The 19,852-nt window shown below is 41.6% G+C and overlaps 1 protein-coding gene across 3 annotated transcripts in view; it reads left to right on the forward strand.

Annotated features, from left to right (window-relative positions):
- tshz1 (teashirt zinc finger homeobox 1) overlaps positions 1-19,412 on the forward strand; it is a 35,297-nt gene extending 15,885 nt beyond the window's left edge. For all 3 annotated transcript variants that reach the window (XM_043217768.1, XM_043217769.1, XM_043217767.1), the window contains one exon: positions 14,786-19,412. In XM_043217768.1, coding sequence (XP_043073703.1) covers positions 14,786-18,165 — 3,380 coding nt within the window. In that variant the 3' untranslated portion in view covers positions 18,166-19,412. The remainder of the gene's footprint in view (positions 1-14,785) is intronic.
- The last annotated feature ends 440 nt before the right edge of the window (positions 19,413-19,852 follow it).

Consider the following 19,852-nt stretch of genomic DNA (forward strand, 5'->3'; position numbering starts at 1 on the left):
GAATCTTCTCCTTGGAGAGTACTATTTGAGCTCAAAACATCAATCTGTGTAATATTTATGAGACTTCATTCAAATCTTTGCTCTGAGCAAGAATCTTTGTGCCAAGTACCAATCTTTGTTCTGAATTAGACACCTAACATCCTAAATGTAAATATCAATAAAACAGCAAGTTGGCAAATAAAATAGTAATTTGGCAAATTGTACTTTTGCAGGTGAAGTTGAGTTTTGTAATTCGGAGCAAAAGATTCATATGCAAATGACCAGTGTTTTGCTCAGAGTGCAAATCTTCAGCTTGAAGTGCAAATCTGAGCCATGTCGCTTTTTTTGAGCGACTGAGTGTTGAATCTGGTTCGCTCATAAAATTAATCTTCTGCTCTGAACAAACTCTTTTCTTTAGAGTCTTCTGCTCAGAGTATGAATCTTCTGCTTTGAATGTGAATCTCTTGCTCAGAGTGCAAATCTGTTATATTTAACATTAAGCCATAGTGCGAAAACGAATGTGGCCGATGCCATTCCCCCTTCTTCTCCACATCCGCGCCGAGTACGAATCTTCATTCCACGTACGAATTAGTTAGAACTAATTAGTTCATTCAGATACTTCATTCGCAGGTCGTTTTGTGAGCTCTTGTCCTCAGGATATGAAAATTATGAATAAAAGATGGAAAGAACAAGATTAAATGAATAAAAATCTGTATTGGTACGTGGTCCCGTACAACGTCATTTTCCCTTTAGGAGGAATATTCTCATTCTCGCTCTCTCTTGCTCTCTCTCTCTCTCTTGCTCTCTCTCTTGCTCTCTCTCTTGCTCTCTCTCTCTCTCTCTCTCTCTCTCTCTCTCTCTCTCTCTCTCTCACACACACACAGCAGGTTGCCGCTCCTCCTTTCACAAATTCTCTTTTCTCTCTCCCCTCCACTTCTCCTCACGTTTCCCTCCCTCCCTCACGGCGGCGGGGCAGGCCTTTTCATTTGTCTTCATAAGCCTAATTTATTTTTGCAGCCAGATGTGAGCTGACAGGCATCAGTCAGTGGGGCCGTTGGTCCCCCCCACCATTCTCAGGTCAGCAAAGCAGTCACGTCTCTCCGTTTGACTGAGTCCCCCATCAACATTACACAAGATGGATGTGTCTTTAAAGGCCAGATTGATTGTGGATATCGGAGTTATGGCATCATTTATCATGGTGAATATTATTTAGGTGCAGGGGAAGAACAAGAGAGAGGAGATGGGGGGGACGGCGTATTGTTAGAGGGCAATTGGAAGGCTGTGAAAGTTTAATTGTGTGTGTGTGTGTGTGTCTGTGCGTGTGTGTGTGTGAGTGGAAAGAGAGGTCGTTTTTTTTTCTGGAAGGTTTAGCGAGTTTTGCTATGCTTTCGCTTCTGCCTGGGAATATCATGTTGTGTTGAGGGATGAGCTTTTTGCACTTTTTTCCCCTTTCTTTCTTTCACTCTCTCTCTCGCTCCCCCTTCTCTCTCTCTCTCTCTCTCTCTCTCTCTCTCTCTCTCTCTCTCTCTCCCACTCGCTCGCTCTGTCTCTGATGTGTTGTTATTGATTGTGTGTGATGTGGGCCTCTGTGTGATTTAGTGCTCCTCTCAGGACCCTCCATACACTCGGCTCCTCTCTCAGCCCACTTTCACGCCCGTCACAGAAGCTTCTGGAAAAAAAGAAAGAGTCTCCAGCTCTTTGTGTGGCTGGGCCCAGGGTCAGAGAAGAGTGTTCAGGACACCAACCAACAAATTTATCATTTTCCGTCCCTCAGCTTCAGTCTCTCAATGTGTCCAAGCTGAGGTGAGGCTTATTGTTAGATACAGCAATATGTTTTCCTTTCTGCTTTTATCCAGTCATCTTTCATCTCTCTTTAGGAAGATGGGATGTTCTATAAGACACATAACTTCCTTATAACTGTGAATGTGAACAATATAGGGCAGTTGCTGCAGATGGTTCATGTTATCTGACACATTGCTCATGTGGGTGATGCAGGTTCAGATCTTATCGCTTTTTGATGCCTTTTTAAAACTTTTTTTTATTGGCTGTTTTACTAAAGTAGCATGTTTCACTAAATTTTCTTTCTATTTTTATTATTTTTATGGTCCTTTTTTCACATTATTTTTGTCATCAGAACTGTAACATTTTTGACAATTTGTATAATTTAATATTTTTTCTTTTAACTTAATACACTGTTGTTGTTGTTGTTGTTATTACTATTATTATTACTATTATTATTACTATTATTTTACATTTGCCAAAAGTATAAAAGTGCATGCATGATATTCATTTATATATATATCTCAAACCCATTAGCTAGTGTTGCTATTATGGTCTATTATTATTATTGCCTATAATTTTCTGTTTATTTTTATTTATATTTTTTCCTTTCCCCACAAATACCGTGGCTGGTGCATCCATTTTTTTCCCCCTGCTTACCTCGCTGATATCATTGACTCAGGAGCCAGTAGTTGCCCCTGAGCAGACCAAGGGCAAACGCAACACCAGCAAGCCCTTCTTAGAGCAGATGTGAATAGAACAAGCAAGAGAATACGGATGACATCAGGCACTTATTTCTTTTAGTCGTTTAGGCAGCAAAGGGTAGACAGTAGAGAGAAGAGCAGAGCAGCACATTTTATGGGACGGTATGGAGGATTATTTACGACAACGGCCCCTTTTTTTCCCCAGCATGGAGATGCTCTTTGGAGCGCAACCTGATATCCAGTAGTAACAGTCTGGTCTTCAGAGAACTGCTAAAGTTTACAGTGATCTGACCCTCAGGGGCCTCCATCACAGATCGTATAAAACAGGAAATCAGGAATAATGTTTTTAATTCTGTGCTCCTCTAGAATTACACGATGTTGAAAGGCAAAGTTACAGAGTATATGTGTGAAGGGGCTCTGACTGCCCAGATTTGTCTGCATCCTACAGGTTTTCAGTGGTTTTGCTGTATGTATATAAGTGTGTGTTCGGGGATCTCCGCCATATTCGTCTCTCTCGCATGTGCAGGGTTTCCCGGTCAGGGAAGGGTCAGGCTCTGGGAATGTATGTGTGTGTTAGCTGAGGGGTGGGATGACGGCACTGGCACATTTGATTGATGGGTAATTGTGCAACCAGACTCAGCTAGACTGAACTGGTGAGGTCATGGCCCAAGAGAGGAGGTGCTTTTTGTCCTTTTCGCTTTTTCTTGTCCCTTTCTGTGACGCCTTGCCATTCTCTTTGTTTTTATTAAATATTAGTAGTTTCTTTCTTTTCGTCTGACCATCTTCTTTTCTCTCCTCCCTTTTGCTGTTTTCTTTGTCCTTCTTCCCAGGATTCTTCCTGTAGATTTTTTTTTTTTTTTTTTTTTTACGTGAATTATTTTCTGTAGTCGCATGTTGATTACGGTCATTCATCAGAAGTGTCTTCTTTCGAGAAACTTTTTCGACAAAGTGCTCTCATCGCAATCACTTTTGTTATGGTTTAGAACTTAATCTATGATCTGCTATCAAACCCTGTTTGTACTTTGCTGCAGTCATATTTTACCCCTCAGAGTTAGGAACTTATCACACTGAGCGATTGCTGGACGCTCTCCTCGTCGCGCTCACAGGTGCTGAACAAGCCTTGCTTCACGGCTGTTTTTCCTCTGATTCACTCCAGATTAGATTACAAACAACCCACCTCTCACCAAACAGCTGCATTTCAGTCACAGATTTGACAGGAAGTCTTTAGCTTGTGATAAATGGAACAACCACCATAACAAGTATATGTCATTCCTGCTAAATTGAGATCCTCCTTTGCCACTAAAGTAGCAGGTTTGGAAATGTCATCTGTAAGATTCAAACTCAAATTACTGACATGAGAGCCAGGGCTCGATGTGTCGCAAACCACTCAGCCACGGCTCTGATGTAAAGTTTGTTTTGAAGATGCTGTTTCCTCAACAGTGTTTGGTGTTGACGTCTGAGGCCTTCGAGAGGTAAAGTTGTCTTTTAAAGCCGAAGCTCTCGGCGGTCTGACAGGAATGAGGGAGGAAGAGTATGAGGCAAGAGCTGTGGAAGACAGGAGCGTGTTGATGAGGGTCGCACTGCGTACGTACTGCAGGCTCTACTGTTTTTCATCTTTTCTCTTTCAGAGCAGCCTGATTTATGGTAATTATCCATATTTAGGATCATCTATCAACTGGTAGTTGCTAGGCAATGGGAGCAGCTGCTGTGTGTGTGTGTGTGTGCGCGCGTGTGTGTGTGTGTGTGTGTTTGGGCTAGCGAGTTTTCTGTCAGGTACTCGGCTTAGGTGATGGCCTAGTGGAGAGACTGTGCTAGGGGATTTAAAGAGACAAAAAAAAAAACACAATTCCTTCCTTCATCCTCGTTTTCTCGCTCGCTCTTTCTCCCGCTCTCAGTTTCCTTCATAGCTCCCTCCGCATGGGGGTTCTCTGTCTGTTCTGACATTGTTGTGTCTCTGAGCACCAGGGTGGATGGTGTGTTATCTGTTTCTCGGCGAGGGCACAGCGTAGGGGAGATGCTATATACGGGCGGCGTGTTTGGACTCCAAACCTCCAGGTTTAGCTCAGGATTAGGGAAGCTCTTTGAACCTGTGCGACCAAACGCGAGCGATTTTTCAACTGAAAGAACTGTTTCCCCTGTAAAGGGCCAGATGGGGACGAGACTGCAGTGCTTAGGATATAATGGCCATTGTCTCACGGCTGGGCTGTTCCTCTATGACAACGGCGAAAGGTGATTTATTGACTGCGCCTGACGGTGCGACGGCCCGCCAAACGGCTTTGAACAAACCTGGATAGAGAGGAAAAAAGGCACAGAGAAAGCAAGAAGTATATAGAAACTGAAAAAAGCACTGCAATGCAGGAACAAGCAGCAGGAGATTGAGGATAAACAAACAATATGAAATATTTGTGTTTATTTTACAGCTGAAGAGATTATTAGAGACAGCTGCACGGATGGTTGGAAAATCACTTATTGAAGTCATTATTGATTGCAACGCACATGCGGGCTTTTTTTCTTCTCCCCCCTCAGATACCAGGATCAAGCAGAACCCCTGGAAATCAGGCCTGTTCTATTCATTCTTCTCTCTTCTGACTGCTAGCGTGGCTTTTCACCTTGGTTCAAGCGAACCGCAAGTTCTGCTTATTGAAAACACATTTTAATTATGTGTTCGAATGGGATGTACTGACAATAAAATGAAATGTCTGTTTACAAACATTCATTTACCTCATTTTCATTAATTTTCCGAGCGATTCAAATATTTGATTTGATATCTTCTTTGAATTCCGACTGAAACACACGCGTGTATCAGATGCGTGTCGCACGCAAACACTCTATCAACAGCGCTAATTACAAGAAGGTAATTATTTGTGGAAGTATTCAGGTGAAGATTGAGGCACCTTCAATTACTCAGCAATCATGAGTGCTGTTTAATTAGCTAACATGCACTCGTTTAGCCTCTCCTTGTTTACTCGGCTCTCTGTAATTCACTGTGTGGAGCTCGTGCAATAACAACATGCAGCACAGCTGCTTCACTCAGACTGGAAACGTCTTGGGGTGATTCTTCACTTAGGGGAACTTTTCTGTCCCCTAGGATGAATTTAAAGGAAGAAAAACAATAATTCTAGTCTTAAAGGATGCGTTACAGTAGCTTTCAATTTTTTGCGTGTTTTATTTAATTTTTTTAATACAAAATTAATTATTTTAGCTTTTGAAACATTTAACTTTATTAGAGGTACAGGAAAATATGAATATGCACTTTTATAAAGAACTTTTAACTTAAATATTTATTACGTTCATTTGAGGAGCAGGACAGTAAAATAGAAAATAGAATAAAACATTCATCCAAACATTTTATTTATTTTTTTTGCAAAAATACAGAGACAAGAAACGACAATAAAAAAAATAGGCAATTCTTTCTAATTGAACAATTATGCTTTACTTGACAAATATTTGGTGTTTAAAAAAAAAAAAAAAAATCAATCAGTTTTTGGATTTTTTTTTTAATTCCATTCCAAATGTGCAGATGCTCTTGTGTATTTTTTGTTAATGATTTTATCCAGTAATGTAATTTTTTTTAATTATTTCAGGCTTAGTTGAGGGTGTTACAGTAACACCCACTGTTTTATGCTATCCACTTTTATAGGCCGTTGTAATACCATTTTTATCATGACTTAGGGTCAGGTGTAAAACACAAACTCATTTTTGCAAATTAATTTTTGGTGTCTCTTCCTTTTCTTTGAAAGCAGCACAGCTATTTGTGCTTTAAGCACCCGAGCAAACGTTAGCTACGCGCACGCACTTCCTCTTCTTAAAATATGTCTGACCTCACCATACTCTTGCAGGGTGGATTACCTAAGTAAAGTAAATTGCTGTTAATAATCCGTTAATTGAGCCCTTTCATTATTCAGCAAGCATTTTGATATCGCGTTTAGCAGTCTTGGGGGATGACGGGACGTGAGCGCCTTGTTGTGGTTTGTGTGGCCGTGAGACCTCCATTCACAGGCTGCTCTGAATGAGGACGTAACGGCGGCTAAAGGAGACAGACCCCGTCTCACTCCCCCGGTGCTGCTGTCACCTCTGCTTTGCTCTTCCCTCCCTATTGTTTGAAGCTAATGTAAAACGCACTGTCTATATGACCCATTTTAGCAGCCCATTAGCATAATTTGGCTGTCGCATGGCCACCGAGTTAATGTACTTGCAAATGACAGGGAAAGTGTGTTATACGACCTTAGGGTTTTTAAAAATTAAATGACAAAGTAGGCCGCACTTTGCATAAGTATGGACTTGACATTGGAGCGTGTGTGTGCGTCTGTGTGTGTTAGCGATTGAGTGAGTGATATTGTAGAGTGTCAGTGCAAGGTGATGTGAAAGCATTTACACAGTAGTATTTTAGTTTGTTCATCTACTTAACAAAACAGTTTTTTTTTCTTTTTTTTTATTGGTAGAGATACAGAACCCATTAGTCAAATTTGATATTTTAGCATTTTTAATGGCTTATGGACTTAGAAAACACCTGTAATAAACACACAGGATTATTACAGTTAACTAAAACCGAAACTTGACATGAAACATAAAAAAATAACATTCTTGCTTGTTGAAGTAGTATATTAATAGTATTTCAGCTGCCGAGTAAACGGCTAAAACGACAACAGATAACTGTACAGATGTGTATTCAAAAGGCTATTAAAAAGAAATTTGTAGAACTTCAAAATGAAAATGGAAGATATACAAATGGATTAAACATTAATACTAAAGTCTGTAACATTAGCTAAAACACAATTCTAAATGCATTACAAAAACTATAAAAGCATAATAAAATAAAAATACTTTCTTTTTCTTGCCGTTGTATTATTCAAATTTTAAATGTAATCATCAGGGAATCAAATGTATATCTGAAGTAATGACTTTTAAGTTATTACGTATCGGTGATTAGTACACAATTGTCAGGCTGTTTATTCTCGCGTCGTCCTATCTGTTTGATGTAATTCTTCGTATTTTTAATGGCTCGGTCTGTTGCCCTAGTTATATACCTCCATCCATACTCGTCCGCAAGTATCTAAAGCGAAAAGATGAATTTGGAGCGCAGAATGGAATGCCACACCAGTTCTTCAGGGGCCTGAAGCTATTCTGCCATATGGTGGCCTATTCCACACGGAGGATGGTGGGAGGGGGCTGGGCCAGCCTTTTACAAGAGATGCTTAAAGAGGCAAAGCAGATATTAATTCAGAGAGCCTACTCCAGAGTGTCCGCAGGAGCACAAATCACTGTCAGCGGATACGGAGAGGTGGGCAGGGTCCGTGTAAAACGCCCGTCTGCACTTCAAAGCCTTCTTTTGTTTAGTCTGTAATAAAGTTAGATGTGTCTCGTAGAGAAAAGGGACGAAAAAAGCCCGGAGACAGAGCACAAAGGAAGTCCTCAAAGAGGACGATTGTGTGGAAGATGGTGAAAAATGTGAAGGCTTTTCTCTTCTCGTAGGTTCACATTGGGCTAGAGAGAGAGAGACAGGGTGGGGGTCAGATCTACAAGCCAAACCCCCCTCAGAAATCTGTCCATCTCCGCAGTGCCCTTATTACTTTGAACAGCAGCCATCAATCAACGTGTGTCCGCAGAATAGAAACAACGATCATTATTCACACTTCAGAATAAGCGGAATAAAGAAAGTAAGCGCAAAAAAGGTTTACAGGCAGGGTCCAAAATGAACACTTGCCAAGCGACAAATGGGAGTAAGAATTGGCATTGGAGATGAATTAAAGCAAAGCTACTTGCATTTAACTGCAACATAATACATGGCTTAAATCAAATTGTAGTAATGATGGTGAGATGTGAACGATTCAATTCAAACTAACCAAAGAAATCTTTACATCAGTAAAAAAAACTTTATTTATTTATTTTATTTTTTTTCAGTGTGGCAAATTATATTGAATGTCATAAATGAATATAATAGAAACATATTAGGATGCAAGGATTACATAATGACCTGCAAAGTTTGTCGGTAATATGCAATAATGTCTGCATTATGCAGTCAAATGAATCTATTATAGACATATATGAGGATGCAAGTTATGCAATAACCCCCAGAGTTTGTCACTAATATACAATAATTTCTGCATTATGCTACCAAATGAATATATTAGAAACATGTATGAGGGCACAGTTTGTAACTAATATGCAAAAGGAAAAACAACAGAAAACTATTCTGATAAATATACATTTTAAAATATTTTGAATATTAAAATATAATTAAAATATATTTTAGTTTGCATAGTTCATTAACAAATTGTTAATTTTGGACTCTCTTTACAGTGACTTGTCCAAGAAGCCACTACAAATCACTGCACCTACCCAACATACTGACTATTTCCGTTTTACTTTGGTAAACTTATAAAAAAAAATTCTGATACGTTATAAAAACGAACATTATGCATTCATTTCTAGAATCTGAGCAGTTGCCATCACCAGTTTCACAGACAACCCTTCCAGATTGCAGCAGGCCATAAGTGGAACGGGGCAGACAGCATCATGCTACCGAAGCCTTGTTTTAACTGCCCTGGAAAAAGGGGAGAGGGAGAGAAGAGAGAGAGAGAGAGAGAGAGATTGCTGCATTCTCACTGACATGCAGAGCATTACCATAATTGGCTTTTCTACATGATAGGACAGAGGAAATAATAATGTCATTTTATTTACAGCCTTCAGTGTCCTGCCCCTCTTCCCCTCCTCCTTTTCTCTTTCGCTCTCCATCTCTCTCCCTGTCTGCCTTCAGCGTGCTGCGTAGGTCAAAAGACATGGTTTGATCAGCCCTGTCCAAAGGCATCAAAGTTGAGTGGCATGTAATGGAGACCCAGTGACAAACCACATCGGCCAGCCAAATAAGACTTGCCAGTTTTCCCATTAAAATGTCGGGTAAACGGCGCGGCTTTCCTCTGCACACTCCAAAACCACTCTGACCGGCTAAATCAGCCGACTGAGGGAAGGCAGAATTGGACATTAGTAGTGCAAATGACTGTAGTGATTGCCCCCTCTCCTCCTCGATAAAATAAATAAATAAGAGGAAGGAGGCAGGGGAGAGAGAGAGAGAGGCGTCGGTGGGCCGCGTTAGTGACAGTCTGTGAAGGAGAGGCCTTCGGCATCTGCGCTCTGTCCGCGAGCATTCTCGTTCCCCTGCTCGAGTTGAACACTTAGGCCTGACACGTCTCAAGCGCACCGGCCAGCTCAATCAGACAGACCTGCTTTTGTCCAGCAGACCTCTTGGAAGCAGCGGAAAAGATGTATTTTTTGAAGAACAGCAGATGTTATTGGCCTGCTAAAATCACTTCGTTCCAAGCTCTGTAGGCAACATTTTGAGGCATCGTAAGCAAGCAAAAGAAAGTTCTCTAGTGTTATATGCTATAGTTGTGCATTTATGTGGTTAGCATTGTACTCTGGGGTGTATATGGGAAATCCGGGTTCGAATCCGGCCTGCGTCTCGCGTCCTCTTATTTCAAACCTAAGGAGTTATTAAACAGAGCTCTAACGTGTATTTTCAGATAGAAACCGTTCAATCTCGTCTATTAGAGTCACGGCTTGCTAATTCTCCTCTGTTTGTTGGGCAACTGCATGCGGATCTCAACGCTCGAGCGCTCGTATGTGGGCGGTGTTTCTAAGAGCTGGCACTGGCTGTGTTTGTGTGCGCGGTGTCATGGGTGTCTATAGCGAGAAGGTTCACTCTGCGGCTGATCTTTGTTGGCTGAGACGGTGAGCTCTGCTCGCGTGCGTATGTGTGTGTATGTCCCGCTCATGTCCCGTTGCTGTGTCACCTGTCTAAACTCAGTGAGATCTCAGCAGCCACAGTGACAGCTCCGCTCTGGACACAGATGGCCACGCTCTCCTGCACAACACACATACGCACACACACCTCACATCTCGCACACCTCATACATGCACACAGGCACAAGGCCCCGGTGCTCTGGCTGATCGTTTTAGATGTTGGTGGGCACTCAAGAACATACACACCTTTGTTCTGTCTGTCCATACTGGTGTGTGTGGCGTTTGAAAGAACACGCGCAAGCACAGGGGCGTAAAAACGATTTGAAAATTGCGTGGGGTGGTAGGGGGCACATTTTAAATATTATCAGCCTGGCTCATGAATATTAATTAGATGGTATAATTCTTGTCAGGTAGTTTTAAATGATTTGCTGAAAGGCATGTAAGTGGGTGCCATATTAGGGAGATTACAACAAAGCAGGTGTCTAGAGCTGTTACTTTATTTAATTTTCAGGTTTAACCAAGACATGTATTTTTAAATGTTTTTTTTTTATTATTATTATTGAGATTTATACATCTAAAATAAATAAGCTGTCCATTGATAAGATACAACTATTTAAAAATCTGGAGTCAAAGGGTGTGAAAAAATATGAACATTTGAGATAATTCACAGTAGTCCTTAGCGATGCATATCACTAATCAAAAATTAGATACATTTAAGATAGGAAACTTATAAAAATTAAATAAAAAGAAAATATTGGCATAAAAGAAAAATCTATCATTTTGACCCATACAATATATTTCTAGAAATATACCGTGCTACTTATGACTAGTTTTGTGGTCCAGGATCACGCATGTAGACATGACAGACATGCGTATGGATGTAAATGATTTTCATTGAAACATTCCTGAATTAGGGGTGTACTGAAAAGGAACGATTTGCAAGCAAAAATATAATGTTTTGTTTTGGCCTCCCAAATTTGATCAGCATTTGTTGAACCAGACTTTCAGGCCTTGTTTTGTATGCTATCCTTGGAAAGTGCCTGCTTTGCTCAGTAAATCAAACTCTTTCTCGTTCCCCACCACATCAAAAGCATGGTCTTTTTATAGCAACTATTGATTCGCTTAATTGTGTGTATTCTTAACAAGTTATCTGTGGCGTTTTCTGCCGACAGTACAATGCGGGCTTATTTTTGACTGACAAACACAACAAGCCCCTCCCCCCCTCCTCTCCTCTTAATCCCTCTCTTATTGTTCGGCGTGATGTTTAAAAGCAGGCCCCCGATAAGAGATGTCAGCAGTCAAACTTCTGATTGGGTTATTAAGTGTGAGCTGTCGTTGCCGTCGTCTGGCGGGTTTCTTTTTTTTTTTTTTTTGACGCAGATGGCAAAAAATTGCCAAGTCGTGTTTGACGGCTTGATGCGAGGACAGTGACATGCCAACGCGCATGCCTGTCAGATGCCACGCGGTGTCAGGGGCTGACTAGACGTGCTCGATTTAGTGTCAGGTTCTGCCCATCTCTTTGCAAAAAAAGCCTTCTCGATCCAGCCCCCCCCAACCCCGTCTCACTTTTCTCTCTCGGCCCCTCTATCACTCTCTCTGTAATTACAGCAAAGATGAAAAACTTCTCTCTTTGTTTTAACGTGATAAGCTGTCTTAAATGCTGCAGTGACTTGAGGGAATTATCAGGGCTTCAATCCACTGAACCGTGTTGCGGCGTGAACATTTCTTTTAAAGCGATATTTGGATAAGTGATTTATTTGACAGTTCGTAATGTTTATTTCACCAAATCCTTTTCGCTTTACGCCGCCTACTTGATTTCTCCGAGGAATTGACGGATTGAAATCCGTCGGAGAGCTCGCGGCGGAATCAGTGATTCCTCCGGATCAGAAGCCGTCCTTTAAGAACATCCGAGTAACAGGAACGCCACATACGCCGCGTTCCCAGCTGTTCACGCCCCTACAGCTTCCTCCACGCAGCTGTAAATGGCACCTTACAAACATCAGGTACGGAGTCCGTTCTGATTACGTGTGCTCAGCTGCACGCCGTTTGAAGCTGACAGCACATCTGCTTCAACCACTGAGACGGATCTTGGCATCTCGGACAGACATCTCCTGGTGGCTCGCTGAGATAAAGGAACAACTCTTCAAGCGCTGCCTGTCTCTTTTTCTTCTCTTTACTTCCTCCATCTCCTCTACTGCTCTCCTCTTTTCCTGCTCTGTCTCTTCCTATTGCCTTCAAAGTTGTGCAGGCTGTTGTTGCGGCTTTTCTTCTCATGTTGTGTTCAAAATGGCTGATAGTAACAATACCGCTCTCACAAAGCGAACAGGAGGCTTTTTTATAGCCGGACATGCTGTGAAGATGCATGCGCTCGCTCACACACACACACACACACACACACACACATACACGAGCATGCTCGAAAGAGGTACTTTGATGTGTTTCGATGACGGAGAGCTCATTTTGTTTATCTCCCACTGCAGATCGAAACCAGCTGATGAAACAGGAATTTAATCCTACCGCTCCTCATTAAGCACTTGGTCTCATGGACCTTTATTCTCTTTTCATTAAGCGAATTAAACGAGTAGCATTCTCTCTCTCTCTCCCTCTCTCTCCCTCTTTTTGTCTCGCAGCTGTGGGTGCCGACAGTGGGCTATCACTCTGTTTTTTTCTGTCATAGCTCTGTCGGCACACAATAGAGTGAAGGAGCTTTTTGTGGCTGAAACATGAAACCTTACATTTGTGAACATTATTGTTCTGTTCCTTTTCCCCCATGTAATACATCTGACAGTACATCTTATTACCACACATTTAGCTGAGGAAAATAAGCATTTTCTGGTGTGTGGCGTAGGCAACATTTTTCAGTATCCTCTTTTTTACCTTGAGAAATAAATGTGCACTTAGCAGTAATACGCAGAGTAAAAAAGAGCCGCATTTGCACAAATAAGCATGAATGTGTATTTCTGAAAGACACACTCGTGGGCCGATGCTGTTTTCACTAAAAATCAATGCATTAACTGGTTCTTATCAATCCACCGGGACTCTTTTGGTCAAAATATCGACATGGGTGGAAGACATCGATGCCAGTGTTTAAAGAGCAGGTGGACAATATAGTACATATAAAGCAATTTAAAATGAACATGAAATCTAAAATGATTCCATTTATTTTATTAAAATGATAATTCACATAAAATCTTAAATATCCTTTACTAATTCATTTTCTTCCAACCTTGACTTTCTCAAAAAAATGGCATTTTAAAGAATGTTTAAACTATTTTCTGTCCAAATAATGAAAGCCATTTGGCTCCAAAACAACAATGGACCATACTGACTTTAATTTCATGGACAAATAGAAAAAAAAAAAACAATTTCAAAACATCATCTTTTGTGTTCTGCAGGATAAAATCTTTATGAACCTCAATTTAAATTCTATTTACTGTTAACCAAGATGTTATTTTTCTTTACAAATCTTTAACTAAATGATACATTTCTTTAATTAAATTCATATGTTTTAAATTTTAAGATATATTTTTACAAAAGTTAACAACAATTTGGAAGTAGATTTTGTAACAGGCATGATTATTGGTCAGTAATGAAACACTGACCAATTAACTGGCCTATCACTAAAAGGAATGAGCACTAAAAATGGTTATGTATCATCTTGTCTTCTCTTTCACTCTCTATTTTCCCCTGTGGCTGCACACACTCTTGACTCCCCGAGAGTTAGTACAGCATGGACCATGACAACATGACATGCCATTTCCACTTGCATTTTAGCATGACTCGCTGCGAGAACTTCCATCGCCTCTGCCAACAGCATTGAGGCAAGCTGCACCCCGTGCTGCATCCCTGGCAATAACTCAGACGCAATCTCACACTCAGAGGAGTCTAGCTTGGCTAGTGTATGGGAGAACTGGATCAATGTCACACACAGTCTGTGCCCTCTAACTACAGGGAAAAAGAGGATGAAAAAAGCGAGAGAGAGTAGTCAATATGGTGGTGTTCATATGGAGTTTTTGTAAACAAAAGGGGTGGGGGGTAAATTTTGTAATACTAGACGTAATGGATGCATTTTTTGCATCAGTTGTGGAGTGATATATTTTGTTCATAATATAAAGTTGTTGTTTTTTTTTATAATTTGTACAAGCATGACATAACCATTTTTCTCTTTAGCACATCCTTATAAAATTCACCTGTTAAAAAAAAAAAAAAACTACATGCCTTTTTTGCTTCAGAGGACTGATTTTCAAAGGAGGACTCTCCTCTGCCCTCTTTACCCTTGCTGAGCTGTTACACAGGATAGCTTTGTTAGTCTCAGCAGTGAAGGGTGCTATCTATCATAGTCAAGATATGGATGTTTGCCACTTTATAATTGCAAACCTGCGTCCTCTGCCAGGACTATTGACAAAAAATCTCTTTAGGATCATTATGTAAGCATGCACACACACGCACATGTGCAGTGATACATTTTCCACACCTATTCCATTTAAAGTGCATTTACTTATTCAACAGTCCATGTTAAGTTGCACATTTTGGGGGCTCTTTTATCTCATCATCTGTTTTTCCTCTCTGTTTTGTTTTCTCAGCCTATGTGCCGGAGGACGAGCTTAAGGCAGCTAAGATCGATGAGGAGCACCTGCAGGACGACGGACTCTCCTTAGACGGTCAGGACGCAGAGTTCCTGTGCAATGAAGAAGACGATGGCCGTGAACAGCTGAGCTACCAGAACTCTCCACTCAGCAATGGCACCAACCCAGATGCAGGCTACGGCTCGCCCCTCAGCGACACCAGCGATCACCTGGCTGACTTCAAAAGCACCTCCTCCAAGGAAGGCCAGGATAAAGAGGAGGTTGAAGACATGGATACAGATGCTGGACTGTCCTTGCAGGACAGCCTGGCACAGATGAAAGCAGTCTATGCAAACCTGATTTCAGATGCTTCCTGGTCGAGTATCACAAAGGACATTATGAAAAGCAAGCAGGTTAGTGCTAGTAGCACTAACAGTACTCCAAGCAGCCACAAGGGGAACAACAGCATTGCAAACAGCCATGCAAGCAGCATTACAAGCAGCGGAGCTAGTGGTAGCAGCAACGCTAGTGCTAGCGTGAAGGCAAATGTGACACCAAGCAGCAATTCTACAAAAGCCACCACGTTAAACAATGCCAACAATGGACCCATCAATGGTGCTAACAGTGGGGGTGTTGCATATGATTGGCACCAAGCAGCTCTTGCTAAAACCTTACAGCATACGCCCTACCACCTCATGCCTGAACCAAGTCTCTTCAGCACAGTGCAGCTGTACCGGCAAAACAATAAGCTGTATGGGCCTGTGTTTACGGGTGCCAGCAAGTTCAGATGCAAGGACTGTAGTGCAGCCTATGATACGCTTGTAGGTCTCACAGTGCACATGAACGAAACAGGCCATTACCGTGATGACAACAAGGACAAGGAGGAAGACAAGGGTAAGAAATGGTCCAAGCCACGGAAACGTTCCTTAATGGAGATGGAGGGCAAAGAAGACGCTCAGAAAGTCCTGAAATGCATGTATTGTGGCCATTCGTTCGAATCCCTACAGGACTTGAGTGTCCACATGATCAAAACTAAACACTACCAGAAAGTGCCTCTAAAAGAACCAATGCCAGCTCTTGCCTCAAAGCTGGTGCCCTCCACCAAAAAGCGAGCGTTCCAGGACCTGATGTCTCCCTGCTCACCTGAGTCAATCTCAAGCACCCCTGGCATTCCACTGGCAGAAACTGCACCCACCAAAGATCAGAAAATTTCCAACCCATATGTCACAGCTAATAACCGTTACGGCTACCAAAACGGTGCAAGTTATACCTGGCAGTTTGAGGCCCGAAAAGCTCAAATTCTTAAGTGTATGGAGTGTGGGAGTTCCCATGACACTTTGCAGCAGTTGACAGCCCATATGATGGTGACTGGACACTTTCTCAAAGTCACAAACTCCGCCTCCAAAAAGGGTAAGCAGCTAGTGTTTGATCCTGTGGTGGAAGAGAAAATCCAATCCATCCCCCTTCCGCCCACAACAACACGTCTGCCGGCTCCCACTATCAAGTCTCAGCCCGATTCACCTGTACACCCATCCACCATGGATGAAAGGAAGGAGTCAGATGAAGAGAAAGTGGAGGAACCCGAGGAGAAGAAAATTAAGCAAGAGAAAGAGGATCCTGCTGAGAAGGTGGAAAAGGCGGATAAACCCAGCCATTACAAATATCTAAGAGAAGAGGATCTTGAAGAGTCTCCTAAAGGTGGACTAGATATTCTCAAGTCATTAGAAAATACGGTCTCCAGTGCAATCAGTAAGGCTCAGACTGGTACGCCGACCTGGGGTGGATATCCCAGCATTCATGCCGCCTACCAGCTCCAAGGGTCTATGAAATCATCTATACCTGCTGTCCAGAGTGTCCAGATTCAACCAACTTTCAACGCCAGCAGCTTGAAGTCTTTGACCTCTGACTCCAGCACTCTGATCCATTCTCCAAGCAGCCCATCACCACCTCCAAACCATAAAAGCAATGTCCTAGCCATGGAAGAGTTGGTGGAGAAAGTAACAGGAAAAATCCCTTCAAAGAAAGACAGGGATGAAAAATCATCTGAACGTGGCACCAAACATCTTGCTGTTGAATTACCGTCCCCTGTTCTCAAAGACCGAAAGGACCTGCAAAGACCAGATGATCTTTGCAAACCAACAAAAAACGGCACGGTAGACAAAGACCTAGAGCATATTATGGTTCGTGATGGAGAATACAAAGAAAGCCATGCAGATAATCCTGTCAAGAATGGAACGGATGTCCTCAAAGTCAGCAATGGTTGCGGTAATTTAGGAATCATCACTGACCACTCACCAGAACAGCCTTTAGTCAACCCTCTCAGTGCATTGCAGTCTATCATGAACACTCATTTGGGTAAGGCCTCCAAAACAGTCAGTCCACTCCTAGACCCATTAGCAATGCTGTACAAGATCAGCAACAACATGATGGAAAAGCCTATGTACAATCCAGCTCAGGTCAAGCAAGTCGAGCCCATCAACAGATATTATGACAATGACGATGATCAGCCCATGGACTTGACCAAGTCCAAAAGTGGCAACGGGCCCACCAATTGTTCATCCACTGTTATCAGCAACAACAACAACAGCAACATCACAAACAGCACCCGACCCATCTTGTCCACACTGGCTGAATCGGTCTCATCTCCTCTTCGGGAGAATGCCCTAATGGACATCTCCGACATGGTGAAGAACCTCACCGGTCGCCTGACGCCAAAGTCGTCAACCCCTTCCTCTATATCTGAAAAGTCTGATGCAGATGGCTGTGCTTTTGAGGATGGCCTAGAGGATCTTTCGCCCGTTCAGAAGAGAAAAGGCAGGCAATCGAACTGGAATCCTCAGCATCTGCTGATCCTTCAGGCTCAGTTTGCATCTAGCCTTCGGGAAACCCCTGATGGGAAGTACATCATTACAGACCTAGGTCCTCAGGAGCGTGTACATATTTGTAAGTTTACAGGTCTCTCCATGACCACCATCTCCCACTGGTTGGCGAACGTCAAGTACCAACTCAGGCGGACAGGTGGGACCAAGTTTCTGAAGAACATAGACTCGGGCCAACCACTGTTTCTGTGTAGTGATTGTGCCTCCCAGTTCAGAACTCCCTCCACATACATTAACCACTTAGAGTCCCACTTGGGCTTTAGCTTGAAGGACCTCTCAAAGTTATCAATAGACCTCATTAGAGACCAGCAAGCAGTCACTAAAATGATCACAGATAAGACATTCAGTGCCCTTGGCTTGACTGAGGAGGACTCTAATTCCATATTTCAGTGCAAACTGTGCAATAGGACTTTTGTCAGCAAGCACGCAGTGAAACTGCACCTCAGCAAAACGCACGGAAAGTCACCGGAGGACCACCTGATCTTTGTTACTGAGCTGGAAAAGTTAGAGAAAGCCTAAGGAAAGCAGGCTGGTGGCAGTGAAGTGACTGGATTGAGAATCATTGCACTACATCACTGTACTGCACTGCGCCTGAACTGAGCCTTCAAAATCAGTCCAACTTCTGTCGTGAAACTGCCTGATTGGACCATGATCTGTTTCGATTTTTTTTTTTTTTTTTTTTTTTTCCCTCGTTTTTTTTTTAGGTCTCCTGATTTCTATCTCTTGCTTTGTACTGTATTTATCTGATATGTGTCGGTTATGTGCATGTTTTTGTTCTTAATTTTTTTTCTTCTGAGTGACTTCATTCAAACAGAATTTACAATTTGTACTCTGTTGAATTGGGAATGAAACAAACATGGTATCCATGGGCATGGTCTAAAACAGTGGCAAAAGAACTTCTGAATAGAACTAGTTGTGACGTACTGAACTCTCCCATACGTCAAAAAAGACTGACTTCATTAAAGCACTCTGTAGTGTTGAATGTTATGAGAATATGTATAAAATGAGACAGAGCTATTTTGTTAATTTGAGCTCAGATTTTCAGATATTGGCTTGACATAAATCAAACTGCAACCCTTTGAAGTGAAAACAATGCATTGTAGATTTTGTTGAGTCTTCTAAACCTCGAAGGATATTGAAGATTTTGACGGGCTGCCTATGATTATACACTTTGGTTTTTCAAAGGCATTTCTTTGTTTTTAATAATCATTGTTTTTTGTTGTTAAGTATCATTTTATACAGTAGCAATTTGAAACGTATGCTTTGGTACCACTATTCCTCTTTCTATGGTTTCGCTTCGGTTTCGACCTGTAAAGACTTAATTGAAATCTTATATACAGCACATATATTTAAAATGATCAGCGAAGATGTGTAAATTTCCATCATCATATCTTGCCAATTGCCGCAGCTCAACATTGTTTGTATGGTGTGCATTCTTTTATATTGTCATTTTATATATAGTAAAACGAAAAAGGAAATATGTACAGAGATGTATATGCAGTATATGTGCTGTAGAACCACAATTCATCCTTTAGTTGAACTAAGTTCTCTGATGTGGTAAATATGAATTGACTGAAGGAGTTGCATCGCTGATGATGCATGGAGTATGAGAGGGAACCAAGCAATGCAAAACATGAAATACAGTACATTTCAATGTTTTATCATGCCATTGTGAAAAAGTCCCATCAATTCCCTTAATTAAAAAAAAGAAAAAAAATGTTTTTGTCCCTTAATTGTAAAATAAAACCTGAAGCATTTCTTGATTATTGCTGTTCTCCATTTGGTCATTGGTGTGTGTCTTTCTCTTTTCTTGCAGTCAACAATTTGGATGTGAACACACATTCTACTTCCACCTTATTCCAGCTACTTCAGAGTTGAAATATACGGATGTTCATTGTCCATTTTTGCCTTTGTTGTTCTTTGAATGCAGCGCCTTTTCTGCCGTGTATGTAAATGAGAGCGACGTTTCCAGACACAAAACCTGCTGGTAAACAGGAAACACTCTCTCGTTGGAGCCAAAATGGGCAAAGAACTTGTGGATTTAACGCTTTTCCGTAAAGCCTGTATATCTGGCTTCTCAGGACCGATTCAGTAGCATTGATCCAGCCCTTCCTCTCTCCTTTTTTTTTTTTTTTTTTTTTTTTTTGAGGATCTTAGTGCAGTCCCTGTACGTATTCTATGTAAATTACAGCAATCATGACAACTG

This window comes from Puntigrus tetrazona, chromosome 19, assembly GCF_018831695.1.
Source record: "Puntigrus tetrazona isolate hp1 chromosome 19, ASM1883169v1, whole genome shotgun sequence".
NCBI classification, from domain to species: domain Eukaryota; kingdom Metazoa; phylum Chordata; class Actinopteri; order Cypriniformes; family Cyprinidae; genus Puntigrus; species Puntigrus tetrazona.